The sequence below is a fragment of the Bos taurus genome, chromosome 3, assembly GCF_002263795.3.
Source record: "Bos taurus isolate L1 Dominette 01449 registration number 42190680 breed Hereford chromosome 3, ARS-UCD2.0, whole genome shotgun sequence".
Classification (NCBI taxonomy): Eukaryota; Metazoa; Chordata; class Mammalia; order Artiodactyla; family Bovidae; genus Bos; species Bos taurus.
This window is the reverse complement of record NC_037330.1, coordinates 4,224,372-4,247,109: the sequence shown is the minus strand read 5'-3', so window position 1 is coordinate 4,247,109 and position 22,738 is coordinate 4,224,372. Positions and strand designations below refer to the sequence as shown.

General features: G+C 41.6%; 1 protein-coding gene across 6 annotated transcripts in view; it reads left to right on the top strand.

The window, feature by feature from the left end:
• PBX1 (PBX homeobox 1) overlaps positions 1-22,738 on the top strand; it is a 335,322-nt gene that overhangs the window by 233,906 nt on the left and 78,678 nt on the right. For all 6 annotated transcript variants that reach the window (XM_005203438.4, XM_010802730.4, XM_024989644.2 and 3 more), the window contains 4 exons: positions 611-855; positions 7,202-7,392; positions 14,651-14,786; positions 19,871-20,030. In XM_005203438.4, the coding sequence (XP_005203495.1) occupies positions 611-855; positions 7,202-7,392; positions 14,651-14,786; positions 19,871-20,030 (732 nt within the window). The remainder of the gene's footprint in view (positions 1-610; positions 856-7,201; positions 7,393-14,650; positions 14,787-19,870; positions 20,031-22,738) is intronic.

Here is a 22,738-nt window from a genome sequence, read left to right as displayed (position 1 = left end):
CTAAAATTAGAAATGAGAAAAGAAATGCTATTCCTTGAACTAAAATTTAGCAGTTTGGGGATGAAAGTGAAAATTATATTCTGTTATAATTTTTTTTTTTTCGTGGATTTGAAATTTCTTTCTTTGTGGTAAAATAGACTTAACAAAACTTAGCATGGTAACTGTTTTTGAGTGTACAGTTCAGTGGCGTTACGTACATTCACATTGCTGGTCAGCCATTACCACCATCCATTTCAAGAACTGTTTCATCTTCCCAAAATGTAACTTCCCAAAATGTAATGTTCATTGCTAGTTCCTTATTACCCGCTTCTCCCAGCCTGTGGTACCCACAGGTCTGTTTCCTGTCTCCATCAGTTTGACTGTTCTAGGCACCTCATATAAGAGGAGTATCATTAATTTCAGGAACAAATCAAATCTCTCCTTGTATTTTCTTGTCCTCCCATCCCTCTCTTTTTCCAGCCCTCTGCACGCCCATTGCTCAGATGCCTTTTTGTTAAGTGATTTGAGACTTCTTCAGCCAAATCATGTATTGGGAGTTTTCTGTTGTTTTTAAATGTTACTCCGTTGGGTTACTGTCAACACCTCCCCACTCTTTTCTATCTCCCTGCAGTTTTGAGTATCCGGGGAGCCCAGGAAGAGGAGCCAACAGACCCGCAGCTGATGCGACTGGACAACATGCTGCTGGCCGAGGGGGTGGCGGGGCCCGAGAAGGGCGGGGGCTCAGCGGCGGCGGCGGCCGCGGCTGCTGCTTCTGGAGGCGCCGGTTCCGACAACTCAGTGGAGCATTCCGATTACAGAGCCAAACTCTCACAGATCAGACAAATCTACCACACGGAGCTGGAGAAATACGAGCAGGTATTCACAGCCATGTGGGGTCTGGGCCCCCCAGCCCTTTAGGGCAGGGCGGAGAAATCATGAAACTCCGAGCTAGGAGGGGTCGGAGGCAGGCAGCCTTTCCTGGAGATTGCCGTCCGGGATCCAGTGTTTCTGGCCTCCCCCCAGAGCCACTTGTTGAACTTGAGCCCATCAAGTCCAGGGTCTCCACTGTTGAAAACTCAGGCAAACTGGAGATAAGATCATTTTAAAAAATAGTTTAAAAAATAGTTTTAACTGATGATTTTAGGAAACTGAGTCTATGTACAGAAACAGTCCCTGGCGCTCCAGAGCGCTGTCCCTTGGCATGCAGCTCTGGGGCTCTCGGTGTTACAGTCATGAGCAGAGTCACCAGGTGAGCTGGGGAGGTGTGTGTGTGGGGGTCCTCTGGGCCCTGTGTGCTCATTAATTAGGATGCCTCACCACCAGTGCTCATGGAAGCCTGTGGGAACGGGTACTAAAACCTGGCCTTAAATTCCTTCACCCTACCCAGATTAGTTCAAATGGAAGTCCATCATACTCTGACTTTTATATATAGTATATAATATGATACACATCTCCCTCTATAAAAAAAGTAGAGGGTCTCAGGGGACCCCTGGAAGTAGACAAAATTGAATTCCAGCCCTGACACGCTACTGGTGGTCTGTGGGATCCAGTGGTCCACATTCTCTACCTCAGTAGCTGGTAGTATTCAGCAAAGAGCTGTGGATTTGGAGCCTAAGCTATCAGAGAGCCATAAAAAAAATCATATGAAGGAAAAGCTTAAAAAACGCTTTAAGTCATAAAACAGTATATAGATATTGTATGGTATTCTAATTGTAACAACACCCCTCTCTACTAGGGTGTCCCCCACCACACACATGAATTTAAATGTCAATATTGTTTCCTCTGGTCAGTATGAGCAACATTATTTTACTAGGGGTCCTTTCACATCAGGATTTCCTCCCATTATTTAGCTGACATTAGTTGGTTGTCATATTGTTGGATGTGACATTGTCCTGAAATTCTAAGTTTAACGTACTTTCATAGAATTGTTAGATTTCTGTCTTTCTTTCTTTTTTAAGAATCATGGAAGAAGAGGGAGAAAAAAAATCAAAATGTAGAAGACCCTGTACCGTCCACTTAGGACAGTCTAAGTAAAAGGCAAATGCAAACTTAATAGAATATATAAATTTTAAAATAGAAATAGGCATTTTAAAATTTAAAGTGAAAGTTTCATTATTGCACTCCTGTCTACCTTTGAAATGGATTTCTACAAAGTCTCTTCTTTTATGAGGGAAAAGATTACTATGAAGCTGGAAGCCAAGTGTGGTGAATTTCAGCCAAAGGCAGGTGTAGGGAGGTGTCAAGGGGAGCAAAACAAAAGTCATTTTGTGGTAAGAACCTGTGGATCATCACCCTCGACCCTCTTGGGGAAGAAACATTCTTATCATGATGTAGACTCTTGTAGATATTTTACCAGACCCCAGGAGAGGTTCAGCTCAGGTAAGCTGGCGGATCCATGACATTCCCCACCTGGGCCATCATGTTAGAGTTCACAGCCTGCTTCAACCTAGGGCATAGTTTGGGAAAACTCACAGGGCATTTTCTGTAAAGGTCCCTAGCTAGCCACTTGGGTCTTCCTCCCCATGCTTTTCCCATTGTACCTTCACCACTAAGCTTGGTCTCTGGCATAACAACCTGTCTAGACCTGGTTTCCAGGTCGTGTTAGTGGCTCAGTCGTGTCCAACTCTTTGCAACCCCATGGACTGTAGCCCACCAGGCTCCTGTGTCCATGGAATTCTCCAGGCAAGAACACTGGAGTGGGTTGCCATTCCCTTCTCCAAGGGATCTTCCCAACCCAGAGATAGATCGAACCCGGGTCTTCTGTATTGCAGCTAGATTTTTTACCATCTGAGCCACCAGGAAACTCCAGGGGTGCAAAGAATGTGGCTTCCTCCCAAACCTACAACTGAGATGGATATTAGGCTGGATGGTGTTAAAAACTAGCTTTATTTGTAGCTCAGGTTGCCAGCAACAAAGAAGAGCAGACTGTCTTCTTGATTTAACCCCCCCACCTTGTTACTCTTCCATCTTCTTCCAAAATGTCTAAAACACTTTTATCAACCTAATTGCACTTGTTCCAGCACTTTTATGGCTATCATCATCTCCATTCTAATACAGGTGAGGAAATGGAGGTCAGAGAGGTTAGATGATATATCTGGGTCACACATCCAAGGAGGGACAGATTACCCTGGAATCTAGATTTGGACCTTTAGCCCAAGGCTGTTATTGGAGCAATTCTCAGCTCCACTTAATATGGAACGAGTGTGGGTGTCTGTAGACAGTGAAGTAACTGGCCTGTCTTCTCTGGTACTTTCATGGAATAGATTGATGCTGTCTAAGAGAGACTAGTGATAAAAACACTCTCCTTGAGAAACTTCTCATAGATACCTACGTATTCTGAATAACAACAATGCTGGAAATTGGGAACGTAAACTGTATCCGTTTTGCTGATGGCTGGGGCTGTACTCCCTCTGTTACTTGTTTGGTCTGAGATGACCCAGACCTGAAGTCTGCAGGCTCAATGGTAGAGTTAATGGCTACCAGGAGGATTTACGTCAGCATGCGTCTCCCACAGCTGCTGCGCCAGTGTCCCATCCCTGCGGCAGGCCGCTGTCGACCCACCCCTCCGCAGGAGACTCTCAGACATTCACAGGCAGGTCTAGTTCAGTCTCGTGTGGGATCACGTTAGGTCAAGGTAGTAGTAGTAGTCTGAATTTATTATTCTTAAGAAGTACTAAGAAATTATTTCCTTATTTCTTTGGGCATTTTCTGGGTAGGAACTGAATACTGTTTAACACGCTGTGTGCTTAATAATTTATTAATATTAGTTGTATTGTTAATTAGAGTAAATGGCAGATTGTGAGGAAATTATGCCATTAACCTTCTAGCTAGTAAGTCTGAAAGATAGATCTTCTTCATTTTTTCTGTAAGCATTCCTCACGGGACCTTTTTAAAAAATAGGAAACCTTAGTAAAAATGTCAGTCTCTTAATAATACCTAGGTGGTTGCCTGATTGACTATTTAAGAGTCGATTCTGTTGTTTTGATTTGTTTTGTTTTTAGTTTGGTGATGGTAGATAACCAGAGCATCAATTAGCTCTCCAGTAATTAACTACAGTAACCCTCCTCACCCTTCCCACTCATCCTGTGCTCCCTCCCTAACCCCCACCAAAAAGACCTGAATCAGCCATTGTTTCACCCTGAGGTTATTAGATAAAGAAGGCTTCTAGTGACTTGGATTAGAAAGAAAGGAAGGAAATTGTTTTCTTTATTAAAAAGTGTTGTTAAACACCTTTTCAGCCGATCTTGTCTGTAGCTGAAGTATTTAAGAGCTAGCTAAAAAAAAAAAAAAAGCTGGCATATTTTGATAGATAAAACCAGGATATCAGAAAACTGAATTTTCTTCCAAGTGCTATTCAAAAAAAACAAAAAAAGATGCTCTTGTAGCTTTGCAGAGTTCTTCAGTTTTTGTAAGTAATGCTGCCAGGACATTGACAAGGCTTAGTCTCCAAGGCTGAACTGGGGTGGGTTAAGTAGTCCTTTCACAGCCAAGGAAGTCTTAAGATCCCAGTTATATTCCTTGCTGAAACTGGCAGCCAAATCCAGTTTGAAAGACTTAGAGATGAAGATGAGCTGAAGAGAGTGCAGGAAGGAAGCTTCAATTCTAGGATTAAATTGCTTATACTAAGCAAGATTTGTGAAGAGCTTCTCTTGGGTCGGCTGCTCCTCGAAGTGCCCTTGCCCTGGAACCCGGGATGTCGCCAGAGGCAGCTGGAGGGGTCGCTCCAGAAGGTGACTGTCTTTAGGACAGCCTTCAGCAGTCTCCTTGTCACAGAAACCTTCAGCCTGCGAGGGTTCTATTTAATTAATTAATCACTCCTACTCCCCATCCCATCGGGAGAACCTGGCCTCCCCGGAGTAGTGCAGCCTCTGAAGGTGCTGAGCTTGGGGAACTGAGGAGGAGGCCTGGGTAGTTCAGGTCCTGGAAAATTGTGTTCTGCCCATCTAAATGGACTTGGAGTTCCTGTCTGTTGTCTGTCGTGTGTTCCCAAGCAGCTGTTGAGCAGCTGCCCTGCTGCACCTCAGCAGTGGGTGAAAAGACTCCACTGTCTCTTTAGGGCAGGGCAGAAAGGGGCCCAGCATCCAATGCCGTGAATAAACACCAGATATCATGAGTATTTTTATTCACTGTAATGAAGCACATTATTAGCTGAGTACTGTGGCTTCCCAGCAGAGAGGGTGTGCGCCTGACAATAGCTCCTTCACGTCCAGCCCCTCCTCACTTTGAACCCCCACCAAGTCGGGGGCGGGTGGGGGGGTAGGGCCTGCAGCCCAGAGGGGGATGCTTGCAGCATACCTCCCCGCCATCCTTCTCCAAGGCCTCACAGACTTCCAGCCAACTCGCTGCCAGGCTTTATTTTCCTCCCTTTGTTGTACAGCTTGGGGGTGAAGGGGCTGTTTAAGTTGGGGAGAGATGAAGCTTATAATAAGATCTTGTGTTTATGTAGCAATTTTCATAGTAAGGGCAAAATGCTCTATGGACCTGATCTTCTGTGGATTTCATCTTCAGCATATATATACCTGCAGAGTGGAAAGAAGCTATTTGTGACCCCCTTTATTTGTTCCACGAGGGAAACCGAAGCCTGGAGAGGGTTGCCCCATTGTAATCATATGCTGGGTTACTGAGTTACCTATACTTTAAAAAGATAATAAAGACACACTCTATGGCCAGACACACAGTAACTCATCTTGTCCTTACCACATTCTTTGAGGTACTGTCCTCATTTCACAGATAGGAAAGAGAAGGCACAGGGGTCTTACATGACTAACCAAAGCCCCACAGTGAAGTGAGTTCCTGGGCAGGGTGTGAACGCAGGCGGTCTGTGCTCTTAGCTGCTGCCCTGTTCACGTGAGTGATTTACTCCATCCACAGGTCACCGTACAAGGAGTGTGAGGATTGCTGGCCTTGCTAAAGGGGTAGGAATGATTAAATCCACTCTTGGACGAATAAAGCAAGGCGCTGAGTAGTGAAAGCAATTGCCCACATACTCATGGAGACAGGGTCAAAAACCAGCCTTCCCAGCCCCCATTGTAGACACAGCCCAGTGGGTATGTCTGCTGATGTATCTTTGGCCAGCAAACCTCGAAGGATTTCAAGAAATGAACAGTGAATGTGTTACTGTTACTACATAACTGACAGCTGTGAAGAGCTTTGTGTTCTTAAAAACAATAGCAGTGCGGCTTTAGCATTAATGAACATGATTCTGTGGTATTAAGTTGGACTCTTTTGAGTCCTTAGGTCTTCCACCTTCAGAGCATCAGCTTGCCTTTCTTGCTAACAAATTTTCCACAGTTTTCCAACACTGCTGCGAGTTAAGTGTGAGTAGATATTTTACTGAATGTTCCTTAAGAAAACTAGACTACAATGATAAGTAATAGTAACTAAAAGAAAGGGCAGTGGTGTTCCAAGGAGCAAGTTCAGAGTCTGGGAAAGAACAGACCCCCTGGCCTGGTTCAGGGAGTCTTCAGGCTGCTTTTTGCTGGGGGCCTTCATCTCTTGGGCACAGTTTTCCCAACTGTAAAATAAGGAGGTGGGAAAAATGATCTCCAGTTTCACTTCCAGAGCTGATAGTATATTGGTCTATAACCTTAGAGTTTTCTCTCTGCAGAGGTATTTCCTAAATCCTCTAAATCATGTTTTGAATTTGTTTCTATACAGATTCCCTTTGTGTTATAGACATAGAGGATTTTCAGAAGACCAGCATAGGAAGGAGTTCTTATGTTACAAGTAGAAGTAGATTAATGAGAATCTCACAGAAAAGTCATCAGAGCTTTTAACTCAGTGATTCCATTCTTTGGACTCTTTATGCCAAATTGAATATTTGGAAGCTTTAGCATAACAGAAGTAAGGGCAAAGCAAAAAGTTCATGCTGTATTTGACTTCAGACTCTCTTTAGCTGTTAACATGGGAGTGAAGGGTTGTGAAGTTTTATACTAATATACATGTTCTCATCTTTCATAATAGTAAAATCAAGAAAAAAATTGATTTTGAAAAACTATTGTAAATTTTCTTCTCCCCTTTAAAAAAATCCACATAGTGATGAAAATTATAATCAAATGGGCTGAAAGGGGTTTCTGGGTTTGTTTGTTTTATTTATTTATTTTTGGACAAAATGCCACAAGCTAGCCCAATTTTCTTTACTTGTACACGTCTCTAGAAAGACCTGCTCAGCTTCACAGCCAGGACCCTTACCACGCCCCGTGTCTGTCCTCCTCCGTTCCAGGCATGTAACGAGTTCACCACCCATGTGATGAACCTCCTGCGAGAACAAAGCCGGACCAGGCCTATTTCCCCAAAGGAGATCGAGCGGATGGTCAGTATCATCCACCGCAAGTTCAGCTCCATCCAGATGCAGCTCAAGCAGAGCACGTGTGAGGCCGTCATGATCCTGCGTTCCCGGTTCCTGGATGCGCGGTGAGTCCCCAGGAGAGGCCTGTCCTTCGGGAGAACCACTGATTCAGGGTTAGAATCCAAGCTGGCCCTCTCCAGAGGCTCCGTTGTCAAGGCTCCGTTCAAGGCTGAGCCAAGTAGTAGCCTGAGAAAGGTCAGGGAAAGGAAGGCTGCAAGGGTGGATAGCCGTGGGTTTTATACAGCTCCAGGAAAATGTGGGAATGGGATATTTTTTATGGCCACTGCTACTTACTCTGCATGAGAAACAGGATGATTTAGCTACAGGGACAGAACAAGCAGGACTTTTTGTTTTCATACCATTAGTGGCCTCTTTCACAGGAATAGGTTGTAACTATAAGCCCGTAGAAGGCTAGCCAGATATTGCAATGACATCTTTTCTTCAAGAAAGATGGTTCCAGGTGAGAGCTGGGAATCTCTGCCACACTTTATGTTGGCACAGAGGGCACCTAGTTAGCTTCAACAAATATTTATAACTAGATTATCATGTGTCATACTCTGGGCTGAGTTTTAGGGGCACAAAAATGAAGAAGACATGGTCCCTTGGGCGTGGAGGGCCAAGGGACTGGTCTCATATGAGCCAGATTTTCAATCAAGATTTAAAATTTTCTGACACTAACGTGTGACCTAAGTTGTGAGTTCAAAGAATCCAGTTGAAACCATGGATAGAAAAGTCCTTTAGGACAAAAACTAAAACTATAGAACAGATAGTCTTTGTCCCACTACTCTCTACACTGGTGGATTTGTGAAAATCCTTTTGATTTCTTTGGCTTCTGTTATCCAGCCTGTAAGATAGTGCTAGTCATGTCTTTCATCTACTCTAGAAAGTGGTGTTGATAATTGATCTAATACATGAGTTTTCAGTGTATAGATATCCTTTGTGATCCACAGCTCACCTTAAATTTGTCATTTTCTATAAATGCAGATTTCATCATTCATTGTTTCAATTCCTGAATATAACCCCGATATATGATTTTTATTATAAAAACACTAGCTATGTCATGGTCATATACCATTTAATGATCTGTAGTTGAGCTCCTTCTCAATCAGACACACACATTCTCTGCTTTTTCATTTTTTTTCCACCTTAGAAATCATAGACTATTCAGCTCCATTACCTATACTTTTCTCTGTCTTCACCACTGTGGTCTTTACAGTTCACACACCTCTTTAGAGCTCCCTGGCACCTCCTAAACTCCCTTTCATTCATTGTGTTTTGGGTCATGTGGAATATGAAATAGGAATGTCAGCCAGCCAACTGTATCTCTGGCCTAATAGAAATACATAAAGTCAAGAGAAAGTACGGATGAAGAGAGCTTTTCCCAGCAGAGCGCAGTGCTGAGCGAAGGAAGGCCCAGGCCTGCTGAAGCAGGACACCTCTGCCCCAGGCATCTCCCTTGCCCTGTCCTGCTGCCAGCCTGGCTTCTTTGCAGCAGGCTGCTCCCCACGGTATGAAGTGCGAGTGACTGGCGGCCTGCGTCTGGGTCTTCCTTTCCCCTGCGTTGTGGTCGCCACCACTCTGCCCCCGTGGTAACTCCCCTCGTTAAAATGCTGGTGTTGGCATTTATGTTGGCAGATATTGGAAAAAAATAAAAAAGTTGGGCCCAGACTGGGTTCTTTTCAAGAAAGAAGAAGTCAGAAAGGAGGAGCAGAATCAATTTCTCATAGGACTTCTTCTTTCAGTAACTCAGCTGTGCCCAGTTGAAGGTCAGACTCCAAAAGGCATGAAACCAGGCAAGCTTTGTACACAGTTCCTTTCCCTCCCATCAGCTTTTGCCTAGATTGTTCTAGTTGGCACCAGAAGGACAGTAATCATAAGAGAGGATCTTTTTCCTGCTTTGGTTGCAACCTTTGAATCATTGCCTCTGAGCTAAGGTTCAAAACTAAAACAATTAATCAGTTGTCATTGTTATTAGCATTTACTTTGAGAGTGTATTTAGTATCACTGAAAGAATATGACCCCAAATGCCAACACAAGGATGAGCAAATGGTTTTTCCATCTCAAAAATGAATGTTTGCCTGGACCTCGTGATCAAAGTAGTTAATATCATTGCTTCTAGTGCTATCTATTATTGGGAAAGCTAGTTAAACACACTTTAGTAAGAAAGACACACTCACTGTTGATATTTACATGCTGCTCTAATCCATGCATCTGATGGGCAGGGCTTCATTAAGAAAAGATTTCATGGAAGACAAATGAAATACAAGGGGGACTTGATTTAGTAACAGGATTAGTCTTCCTAATATAATGGGTATGCAGAATTGAATGATACAGCTTTGTTGTGTAACATTCCTTGTATTTTCTGCTCTTGAAGAACAGATTACCACAAATTTAGCAGCTTAGACCAACACAAAGTTACCCCATAGTTTCTGTTGTTCAGGAACAGCAGGTTAACCTGGATCCTCTGCCCTCGTCTCACAAAGCTGTAAGCCGGGGCTCAGCTGAGGCCATGCTCACAGCTGAGGCTCATTCCCGTGGGAGCAGAATTCAGTTCCTTGTGATAATAGGACTGATGTCGCCAGCTCATAGAACCCACCCTTCCCATTGACAGGGCTTACAGCTTGGCTGCTTCCTTTCTTCCTGGATAATGTCACCATTTTAAGGCTTTAACCTAATCTCCCATTTCATTAACACAAAGTCACCTGATTAGTAACTTAATCATAGGAATGATATCCTATCATTTTCACTGTCCCCCCAACACCCACATTCAAGGCAGGGGGAGTGCTCCAGAGTGGAATCTTACAGATCTTCTTAGGAGTCTGCCTTCCATACTCCCCAGCTGAGCATTTGGCCAGGTTTTGTCCACTTGAGTCATATCCTTCTTTTCTTCCTTATGTTGATTTCACTGTGCCAGGAAAGTTTAACTTAAAAATTCTACTCATTCATTCAGTCAGCTTTTATTATTGCATGTTTTATATCGAGCATAGTGCTGTGATAAGTCTTTGAGATGGAACTTGTAAACCTTCTTAATGCTTTTCAAGCAATACAATAATTTTAACTTTGTTTTGTAAAAAATAACATCTTGCTGGAGAAAGCAGCAAGCACATGGTTGGAAATATACCTCTGCACTCCACTGTTGCAGTTAAGGTTATAGAAAATTATTAAAAAAGAGGATTGCAAGAAAGGAAAGGGCATCCAATATGGTCTGGCTGTACTGCCACTACATTTAAATTTATTTACTTCTATAACTGAGTTTTTACTCTTCCAAATGCTGTATTAGCCTCTGGAATAACAAAAATGAAAAGAATACACATAAATGTGGGTCCCGCCTTCAAGAACTCATAATCTCCTGGGACAGGTGCTCTTATAACTGATCATAAAACTGCACATGATCACAGGAAGTACAAGTACCAAATTCACCCAAAGGGGAGAGAGCCTGGAGAACTGGGGAGAGGCAGACAGTGCTGAGTCTCAGAGGACTATGACGTTTACCAAATAGAAGGAATCACAGAAGCAAAGTAAACAACGTAATTCAACTTCGACAGGCATTACTGACTGGGGTGCTTACTATGTGTTGGGCACCAGGGTTTCAAATACATGTGAAACACGGCTCCTCCCCTTGAGGATTTGCTGTTTAGTTGGGAAGACACATGTAAACTTGTGGCAAATGCTGTGGGAGAGAAATACACAGAGTGGTATCGAAAGGCACGGGAGCATGAACGCCGTGTGTGTCTTTGGGGAATAGAGGAGCATATGATGAAGCAGATGAAATTAGGAAGAGCATGTGTAGGATGGTGGGAAACAAGACACTGGGGATGGGCTTGATCCACTGAAAGACCTTAACTGTGCCAGCAAAGATTGCGGATTGTCCTGTGAAGCAGCAGAAACTCTGAGCTGTTTAAGGAAGGAAAGGTGAAAGTTCTCAAATTACACCGCTTGGGTTCAGATTCTTGCTATAACCCTGACTACATGTGTGATCCGGGATAAATGGCTTATCCTTCCTAAGACTCAGTTTTTGTGTCTCCAAAATGGGAATAATTCTATACACAGGAATAAATAAGATAACATATTTACAATATAGTGTCTGGAGCATAGTATTCACACCATAATTCAGCTGCAATATAATAAGGATCACTATGGTATATTATTATTGATATCATTATTATTATTATTATGATCAGATCCATGGTTTAGAGGAATTCCTGTGGTCATTTTCTTAAGGATTAGCTGAGGCTTTTGCTTCTCAAACTGGGGAAATACAGAATAAGTACAAAATACCTTCCCAATTTTACTCGAATATTTGGAGAGAAATATGTTCAGATAAACATTGGTATATGATGGAATAAGATTAAAGAAGGAGGTGCTGAAGACATTTCGGGCACCCCATGGCTGAGAGTCCAGGCTCTCCTCCCAGGAGAGCTATTTGGGCACGATTTCAGCCTACAGTTTTACTGTTTAGTCTGTGGCTTCTTGATTTTTAATCTATATTAATTAAAATATAAGTAAACAAAATTGAAAAATTTAGCTCTCCAGTTTTACACATCTTATTTCAGCCACTCAATAGCAGCTGCTGGGTACTCCAATAGGGGAACAGAGAACATTTATTTTCCTCATTGTAGGAAGTGCTGTTGGACAACTTTAGTAAGACCATTATACAATAGACCATAGTTCCTCTAAACCCATTTCAAAAAAAGCAGTGACACTGAGGATGGAACAAAAGGGATAGATTTGAAAAATAGAACTGGTAAGACTTGCTCTGGGGCCAATCATCCAGTGAAGGGAAGAGAGTGAGGGGAATTGAGAATCATTCCCAGGTTCTGCTGTGTGTTAGGTACTCAAATAGTTAAGGAACGAACAAACAATTGAATGGATGAGCAAATTAGCAAATATAATGAACTTTGTATGTATGGTGATACTATTATATAATGTGGGAAAAAATGAAAATGAAGTTGATTTGAGTGAAATGTGATACTTGTCATAGAAACAGTTTGTTGGAAGTGTCTGGAATATGCAGTTGCAAATGGACGCAGTGGTAAATGGGGTATTGGCTCTTAGGAGAGGCATTTGGGCAGAGATGACACATTTGATGGTCTGTGGTGCCTCCACTCCTCATTCTTGAATCACTGTGATTCCAAAGCTTCCATTCCTAAAATTTCATCAACTTCCACATTTCCTACACTTACCTGGATACCCAACAATCAAAGCTTTTGGTTGGCTTGAAATAACAAGTGTTAACTCACCAAGCTGAAAACCCCTCCAGCCAGAGCAAAGAAACCAGGCATCTTAGTTCAAATAACCTTATTGTCAGAAGTATATTATTTTCCCTGGGTTTCTTGAAATTCTGTAAACTCCTAATTCTGGGGTTTCAAAGGCCCTGGATTGAGACAGGCCCTGCAGGAGATGATCAGTGCGGCCATCAGAGTAGACGCGACCCCCTAAAGGAAGGTTGCACGTCCCCAGGAGGAGTCAGGAACAGCTGTCTGTACAATCCCAGCACCCCAACTCATTCCAGAGAGGCTTCCTGTGAGTTCAATTGGAAGAGTCCCAAGATATACACTGAAACGCTAATGCAAACAACTCCCAATTAGAGGAGCCTTCAGGGGCCACTTCCCCAGGCCTAAAACAACTGTTTTCTTGAGGCCAAGAGAAAGCCAGAGGTTATCTGAAGACTAGCCTGGAGACTGGGTTAGCCACTTGGCTACGTTCCTCAAATTCCCATCATGCAAGAGCTTTTAATACATATCTCCTTTTTAGTTGGGCCTTTTACTCTAATCTGCCCAATTTCTGATGCTGGGTGACCCAGAAACTCAGCATGATTTGGGAGAGTGACTTGGGCTTGGCATAGTCTGGACAGATGTGGTTAATACCTATGGACAGATGGTGTTCATCCGGTAAAATCAGGCACTTTATTGTGTTAATTAATCCAAGTGGGACCCTGAAAATACAATATTAGCTGAATTTTCTGTCTAGCAAGGCGATCAGTGCTTTCCGTTGGCTTAAATTGGAAAACTTGATATCCTGGCATAACCAGGGATGTTCTGGAAATTTTTTTTTTCCCATAAGGAAAAGGTTTTGATAAAAGCAAAAAGGCAAAAGTGCTCATGAAGCTAATTTAAAGATAGAGGCCCTGCCCCCTCGAGGAGGGCAGCAGACATCTGCAAGGAGTCCAGCATCCCTAAGCAAACCCCAGCTTTCCCCAGGCCTTAGCTGGGAAGAGGCCATAAAGTGATTCTCACTTTAAATTAGTTCAATTAGCACTTTTTTTTAAGGCATAAAAATGCTTTTATTCAAAGAGTGGTTTTCTTCCTTTTAGCAACCTGTATATTAAAAAAGATTTCTCTGGGCTTGTGTTTCACCATTTAGCAGCTGTTCCTGCTTAAGAAGTACTGTTTCTCTCCTTTTAAGGAAGGTCAAGCAGTCAGGGGGTTAATTTCCATCCGTTCCTGCCCCTCTTCCCCAAGCATTTTAAACATGTCGCATGCACTTACAATGGGGATAGAATAGAGAGAAAATGATAACTTATTTTTAACTTATGGCTGCAGAGTCTCTGTGTAATTGCCAGGAGGCAATTTGTATATAAAAAGAGGCTGGGTTTTGTACTCAGGCAGACTTGAAATAATATTTTAGCTCTGTAACATACTAGACGAGCAACTTTTAAACTCAGCTCTTCACTGGTAAATGGGAATAACCGTAGCTGCCTCACTAGTTGTGAAAAATGAATAATTTGTATTAATGGCTCTGAAGGATCAGATCTGAGGCCTGGGGCCTGGTAGGAAGAATCCCCAGGAAGTCCTAGCATTTGTCATGTATTAGGCACTGGTGGGCTGCTATCTGTGGGGTCGCACAGAGTCGGACACGACTGAAGCGACTTAGCAGCAGCAGGCACTGTGCTGAGTCCTGTCTATATATTGATATGACCTCGTTTCTCCATTCCTCTCACCGCATGAGGTTGGTTTGACTCTTTTGACTGTCATTTGAGGAAGCTAAGGTCTGGAGAGGCATTCCAAATCACCCAGCCGGTGTTCATTTTGTCTAGGGCTCAAAACCAAGACGGCGGATTTTGAAACTTAGTGGTGCTCACCACTCTGTATAAATATGTGTGACTGTTCTGCTCAGGGTCCCCACAGTGAGCATGATGAGGTATACAACAAACACCTTAAGAAATGCTTTCAGCATCCGGCCCCTTAGAACACATCTCCTCTCATTCACTCAAAAACATGTCTTCTCCCAAATGTAGATCCTCTCCTCTCCCTTTTTATATGTGTTTGTTGTGAACTTCTTTTTTTGTCCATTGTCATTGTGATTTCCTTGCTCTTTATGAAGGCGGAAGAGACGAAATTTCAACAAGCAAGCGACGGAAATCCTGAATGAATATTTCTATTCCCATCTCAGCAACCCTTACCCCAGTGAGGAAGCCAAAGAGGAGCTAGCCAAGAAGTGCGGCATCACAGTGTCCCAGGTAAGACACCCTAGAGGACTCAGCCCAAAGCCTGGCCATAGTGGTATTGCCTGGCAGGGTCTTGGGAGCCTGGCCTTCCTGAACTTTCAAAGCCTTAAAATGGCAAGGTCAGCTCATGGTGTGTATAAGAAAGTCTCCAGGGAAGTAACCTGGAAAAGCCAGCAGAAGTAGAAGACTCAGTGGAGTGCAGTTAAAGCAGGGCTGGAGCTCCCCACTCTGTGCGCTCCCTTTCTTCAGATAGATGCGCATTTCTGCATTGACTTGGAGAGCTACCAGCACTTCTCATGTCATTTTCTCAAACAGGGTCAATTCCTTGGCCCATTTTTTTTTTTTTTTTTTTTTGCCCAACTCAGGAACTTTTTAAGAGTCAGTGAATGGAACTTTTAAATGAAAAGGACTCACATGTCCTCTCTGGATATCCTCACTCTGTAGCTGATGGAGTGTAGGAATTTTAACATGTCACTATGATTGCACTGGAATGAAGGCACAAAATGTCACTGAGTGTCCCCTTTCCCCCAAGAGCAATAACCATAAGAGGTGCCTGTTGATGTGGAAAGATACATGATGTAAAATTTTTATGGACCTGGAGTCTTCAGCATTAATATGAAGTAGAAAAGGAGGCAAGTTTTATATGTATCTACTTTTTTTTTTTTTTTTTGGCTACACCACGTGGCTTGAGGAATCTTAGTTCCCCGAGCAGAGATTGAATCTGGCCCCTCGACAGTAAAAGTGCTAAGTTCTAACCACTGAACCAGGGAATTCCCATCTACATTTTGTCTACTCAGAGAATCCATCCATACTTCTTATTTGATCTGAACCTCAAATGCCACCACCAGTCTCAATTGAGACCAGTAGTGATAGTTCTGAAATCTCTCAGAGAAAGTTTTCCTCAGAATTATGTCACGTGCCAAAGAATTAGATGTGCTGCTGTTTACAAAAAGGGTGGAGGTGAGGGGGAACTGGAGAGAAGAGGCCTACTTTAGTAGGAAACTTCACTTAACATTTTCCAAAAGAAGTAGATGCTGTTTTGTGAGCATCTATACTTCTTGATGGAGAAGGCAGTGGTACCCCACTCCAGTACTCTTGCCTGGAAAATCCCATGGACGGAGGAGCCTGGTAGGCTGCAGTCCATGGGGTCACGAAGAGTCGGACACTTACTGAGCGACTTCACTTTCACTTTTCATTTTCACGCATTGGAGAAGGAAATGGCAACCCACTCTAGTGTTCTTGCCTGGAGAATCCCAGGGACGGCGGAGCCTGGTGGGCTGCCATCTATGGGGTCGCACAAAGTCAGACACGACTGAAGCAACTTAGCAGCAGCAGCAGCATACTTCTTGAACTGAAGCCTGGCTTCCGCTGCTCCCCGCCAGTGCTGATTCCTTCAGCCTGTGTTTAGCTTAAGCAGAAGTGGGTCTAGTCAGAATAAAGAACTCCACACAGAGGGTCTGCAATGAAGAGGTTGCCAGCACACTGTGGGTGATTTTGCAGGAGTCTCAAAAACCTCCTTTCAGATAAGTTAGAAATGATTGCCTCATCCTTTTCAACTTGGACCTTCCTCAGGTTCTTGGACCCAGCTGAAGGTCGTTTCTAGTCTTGGCAACCCTAGGAAAGTAGAACATCAGTGGTCTAAATTCAGGCGGTCTGGTATTATCTTAAGTTTCTAACCATTCTTGTCCAAATCTAGACCCAGTGTCCACAAGAAAAGATAGCTGATGTTTTTTGATACTTGCTGCATTTTTGCAGAATAGTTCCAGGTATGAGCCACATCACAAACAGTGAATTTCAGTCATGGGGTATTCTGCTATTAACGTTGAAAATCATTATATTGTTGGAATTCAAAATCTGGGACTTGGAATTCCAAATCCCTGCTGAAATAGAATGAATTTTCCAGGATCTAGTCTGCATTGTATCTGAATTTTAAAAAATGGAACCTTGGCCTATTCCAACAACCTTTGCATCCTTCATTATGGAAATCCAGGGTGCAAACAGTTGTTCACGGAAGTGATTTATACATGTTTTGCATCACCTTTGTCCTTCCCCCATCCATCCCAAGGCCATATCATTCTACATTCCCCATTACATCACTTCTTCCCAATCATAACCAGACTGTTTTACCATTGCTGAACAAGTTTCAGTGGGAAACAGTATGGTATCATAGAAAGAACCTTTGCTAGGAGCATGTTGACCCATGCTGAGTCAACCATGGGATTTTAGGGAACTCGCTCTTTTAGGAACTCGCTCTTTTAGGGGTTTTTGTCGCCCCATCTATCAGTCATGGTTGGTTGGACCACATGATATACTAAATCTCTGTCCCTTGTTCTCAAATCTAGTAGATGGCTTTGACTATTATCTTGGGTTTTTTGTTTTGTTTGTTTCTTTGGGTTAATAATAACCCCTCCATCTTGAAATTCTCCTACTTTGGCTTCCTTGACATTGTTCTCTCTGGAGTTTCCTCCTTCCTCTTAGGGCACTCCTGCTCAGTCTTCTTAGAGGGTCTCCCATCTCTACATATCCTGAAAGTATTGTCCTTTCTTTAGCCCCATCTCATCGTGTCCTAGCCCAGTAACTATATTCTGACATATTTTTTTTAATTCACTTACTAATTTGATTCTCAAATGAAAATATGTTCATACACAGAAACCTCCATATGTTTATATAGATATATGTGTGTACACATATATAGATATAGATAGATATGGGTATATCTGAATCACTGTGCTGCACACTTAGCCCTAACACAATATTGTAAATCAACTATACTTTATTGTTTTTTAATTTCTTGGGTCTCACCCCAGTCCTGAATAAGAATTCCTGTTGGGAAGGAGGGCCTTCCCCGGTGGCACAGTGGGAAAGAGTCCACCTGCCAACACAGGAGATGTGGGCTCGATCCTTGGGCTCGGAAGATCCCTTGGAGAAGGAAATGGCAATGCACTCCGGTATTCTTGCCTGGAAAACCTCGTGAACAGAGCAGCCCGGCGGGCTGCAGTCTGTGGGTCACAAAGAGTCAGACACGACCGAGCACACGCGTGTGAATGGGGAGTGGGAAGGAGAAGAGGAAGCTCGGACTCTGTCTTAATAAGCCGTCCAAGAGCCCCTGACTTTGAAACTTTGAAAAGCACTGTTCTACACGCTTAATTGGAGTGATGCCCTCCTTGCTCACAGCTGCAAATATACTTCTCTTAGAATATCCCCACGAGACTTCTCTACTAGAGCACCAAACATATATCTCACTTTCCACCGGACTTCACTGTGGCTCTAGCCATGCGGGATTGTTCAGAATGTGAATCAAGCCTCTCCCTGAGGATCTGCGATTCCTTCTGCATTAGTTGTCTCCGACTGTCAGTCATCTATATATCTCTAGTACCCAGCACATAGCAGACCCTTGTCAGTGACTCTGGAACAGTGAATCAATTATCGAAAGCACTGTTTCTATACATTGTTGAGGGCAAATGATATCCCCCTAGTGGTTCGTGTAGGAAATGCCTGAATTGACCCATCATCTTCCCTGTATATGAGGATCTGTTCTCCTGTAGAGGTAATCATCTAGGAATGGTCCGTTTTCCCCCCTTTTCCTTCTCACCTTTCTCTCATGTAACTGACCACAAGCATTTCCTTTCCTCCTCAAAAGTCATTCCAAACTATCTTCATCTTTCCCACTTTCTTCCAGCTCATCCAGTTGCCTCCAAAAAAAACTCTCCCTACCTCTCTTCCTTTCTGTTCCACTTAAAAGTAAAAAACCAACCATGATTATGATTGATTCCTATGAATAGTGAAAGTTACATCAAGAAAAACATATGAGTTTGAGAATGAAATTAGATAGGCAGCAGTCCTTAAATGGACTCAGAAGTGTCTTTCTCTCCTAGTTTGACCCTTACTGTAGGCACCAGCATTTACAATAAATAAACCTTTTTCTGAATTTATTTTCTCTTGTTTACTAATATTTCAATGATATGGTTTGATTTTTACAACAGAGGCTTGTCATTTCTGCTATAGTATAAGCATTTAGATCTATTAGGGGATAGCCCTATAAGATTTAAAATTTAGCTAATGCACTTAAAAAATAAGTGTAGTTTTGCAAGAGTTTTCTTTATCTGCCATTGTTGGGATAAATTAAGTTACATGTAAAGCTACGGTACATGTGTTACCAACTTTTCCTTTCCTCATCAAATTCATGGTTTGTTTTGTAATTGTATAAAATCACAACATGTTAGTTTGAAGTCACATCTGGAATATGGAGTATGAAACTCTTCCTAAAGCAGGTTTCATGGGAATAAAACTTGAATTTCACTGTGTTTCCACTTGTCTCTGGCAGAGGTCTTGGTGTACAGGGAACGGGTAAGAATCAAGCCAGGACAGCCACTGTGAGCCATGTGAAGAAAATAAATTAACAAATGAAAGTAAATTAGGTTTATTTTGTGTTTTGGCATTAACATTTAAAGCCTGAAATGCAAAGGAATAATCAGTGCTATGCTTCAGATTTTCCTTATGTAGATAACACCAAGCTTTACACAAAATACTTAGTGAAATTTATTGGATTGAATTATATTGATCCTAAGGTCAGTAGTAGTACAGTGCAGCTAAGAACCTAGTCCATATTAAAGTTACTTAACTAATAAAAATGGGAAATTAATCCATCCATGAAAGCATCCATATGTTGATCTAGATTTATATGGATATTTAAAGGTCTGTGTATTTTGATTGCCTAGAGTCAGCTTTAGCATTGGTAAGTAACAGGCATTTCTCCTGAAATGCTAAGTTTTTTTAGTCATATATTTACGAGGTAAGCAGATTTAAAATGCTTGCCCTAAAGTAAAATGGTCCTAGTTAAATGAGCAGCTCCTCCATAGAAAAATCTTTGTCACAATGGTTTTCTTAGATTGTGTTATATTAAGCAAGAGAATCTCATTTTATATAATTGTTCCTCTGCAAGCACTTTCTTCAGGTCTTATCATTGATATTAAGAAATCAGAGCTAGGATAAGACCAGTGAAGCCCATGTCTTCAACTCTCTCATAAGCTCTTTCTTCTGTGATGTTTATGCAGGAGGAAATGGTAAATTTCTCACCTTCCCTTAAATCTCTCTAGGTATCAAACTGGTTTGGAAATAAACGAATCCGGTACAAGAAGAACATAGGTAAATTTCAAGAGGAAGCCAATATTTATGCTGCCAAAACAGCTGTCACTGCTACCAATGTGTCAGCCCATGGAAGCCAAGCTAACTCACCCTCAACTCCCAACTCAGCTGGTTAGTGTTCTCTTTGATTTGGGGGAATGGTTCTCCATCTTTATGTGTGCCTTCCCAACATTGGGATTTTCTTGTTTTGAATGGGTTGATTTATGTGTTTGATTGTCTTTTTTATCATTGATACTACTTTGGGTTTTTATTTTTATTTTCAAAAGGCAATGTGTTTTGCTGTGTATAAGATGGACTTGGCTGAGGGTTTGCAGTCATGTGTCTATTTAAGTTGGACAGAGGTAAATTGATTGGTTTTGATGAGGAGACCTCTAAATTCTCCTTTCAGAGATTTTAATAAGTAAACTTGACTTAATACTTTGCGACAGTCTCTTGGGGTTCACACATTTAGTTTGTCTCATATATCTATTTTGCTGTTCCCATCACACGATGTCTGAGTCATTTACTACCATAAATTCTATGCAGGAGTATCCACTCTTCTTTAAACATCTCATTAGAATGTTCTGGTCTGCAGAGCCAACTATGATTATTGCTATCAATTGTTTATTGTTGTTCTTCTTTACTGTTTTATTGTGTTGGTTTTCTTTATATAAACTACAAAGAAAATTGCCAGTCATTAATTCAAATGATCCAGATTCCAATTTTCCTATTATGGTATCTGTCATGTGCTATGCTCCTGATTTTATTTTAGTAAATGTGCATTGTATCACTAATTTCAGAGTTAAGGCTAACATAATATATTTTAGGAGTGTGCCAGTTCTTAAGTTCCACATGTGAAAAAAAAATCATCTATAATACCTAAAATATAACCTTGGTGTTTGTCCTCTTGGTATTTGTGGAAGGTATCCATGTTGGTGCTTTTTTAAAGGGAAAACCAGAAATAGTTCTTATTATATAATTATGTATTAATAATGTTAATAAAAAGCAGATTATAATATTTCTCCCCATAGTGAATCAGATGCATTGATTTTGGCTATGGGGTGCACATTTAAGAAAATTGATGCCTTCAACTTTAAAAGGTCACAGATTTAAATGTGTTAGATCATAATATGATTTTTCAATCTAATTTCTAACATTTGGGGAGGTATGTGGTATCTTTGACCTCCCAGCTTGTTTGCCCACTAAAATAAGCTATCTTTCTGCCTTATGGTAGATTGTTATTGGAGACATGTAAGGCTCCACACACTAATGTTTTCTGTCAGCTTCTGGACACTTCTAATTTGTTATCATAAGGTTCTCCAAGTCACAGGGCTATACCGTCACAGACTTCTTTTGTTTAAATGGAATCATGCAAGAAGAATGGCCAGGGCTTTGTAAACATGGACATGGTAAAAGACAAGCAGAATTCAATCCAGTTTTACTTTACCCAGGACTCCAGATTAGGTAACCATAGGGAGCATATTTGCTCTTTGAGGTTTTGTGTGTGAGTGTGTATTTCCTTCTTTTCTCATCAAGGTTTTATTGACAAAGGATCAAGGCTAACAGGTTCAGTAACCAGAGAGTTTCCTTCTTTCCCATCTGGTCAATTATTAAGCATTTCAGACCCAACAGCACCAGTTGAATTGCACTGCTAGGCAGACATTTTCACTTGTCTTTGTGGAAGAAGTTTTATTCTGTCAACATTAGCAAAAACACACTCAACACTCTTGCAAAGGTTATCATAATGCAAAACAGATATCAAAATGACTTTTTCCTGTCCCTGATATATCTGCCTCGCAGATGGCTTAGCATGATTTATGACTAGTCCTTAGAAGGGCCCCATGGACTCCCTTCATTACTAAGTCCGTAACTTCTTTATTCTTTCCTAACGCACTTAAAAAGAGAAAAGTAAGCATTTTAACCCCCTCGTCTGTGTTTAAGAATTATGTTGGCTCTCTTGGAATGTCAGTCTATGATTACAGTTTTCTGAGGAATTTTTCTGGTGGCTTAACCTTCATGTGACTATTCTGAGCACAAAGTAAATTATTATGGAAAATTTGAGCTAAGCTTTCCAGTGGTGCCTAAGTTGTTGGAAGTAATATGCAGAGAAATCCCTTTGTATTTTTCTAAAATAGAGACAAAAGAAAATACTATTGTATATGTGCAATAGCATGAATTTTAAAAGATAAATGTTTTAACAAGAAAAGTTATAAATGGGTTTTTCTATATTTTCTTTGCTCTTAACACAACCCAAATCTCTACTCAGATAAAGGGAGAACTTTCACCTTTTCACATAGTGTGTTGATAATGTTGTATACCAGCTCCTTGGTAATGATGTCAAAGAGTAAATGATAACTAATATAGCAAGTTTTACATAAGAGGGTAGTAAGTGAAAATATATTTCTTTTGAGTTTGAAGTCCAGAGTTCTGAAACCTGGAAACTTTTTATATCCTCAGTATTGAAGCAGGAGTTTTTCCCAGAAGCTTTACTAAATATAAATACTTATTTCTACTGCAAGATATTTTGCAAATAAATCTTCTTCCTTATAGAGGCTTTTGTGTGGAGAGCAGTATTTCACCATCTTTATTTAGGCCACTTCTAAATATTCCTGATTGTTGTTATATGCCCAGCCTCCTATTTCCTTAGGCGTGATTCATAAAGTCACACAGGGCTAAGTCCCGTGAGGAATTAGCAAGCATTTAGAGATACTTGGAATACTTCATATTTTATGCCAGCAGAGCTGGGCAAAATGGATGGAACAAGGATGAAGAATAGAAAGAAGACAAGAAAATTAATTGTTTTGAAAAGAAAAATGGGGACCAATTGAAGCACGAGTTAT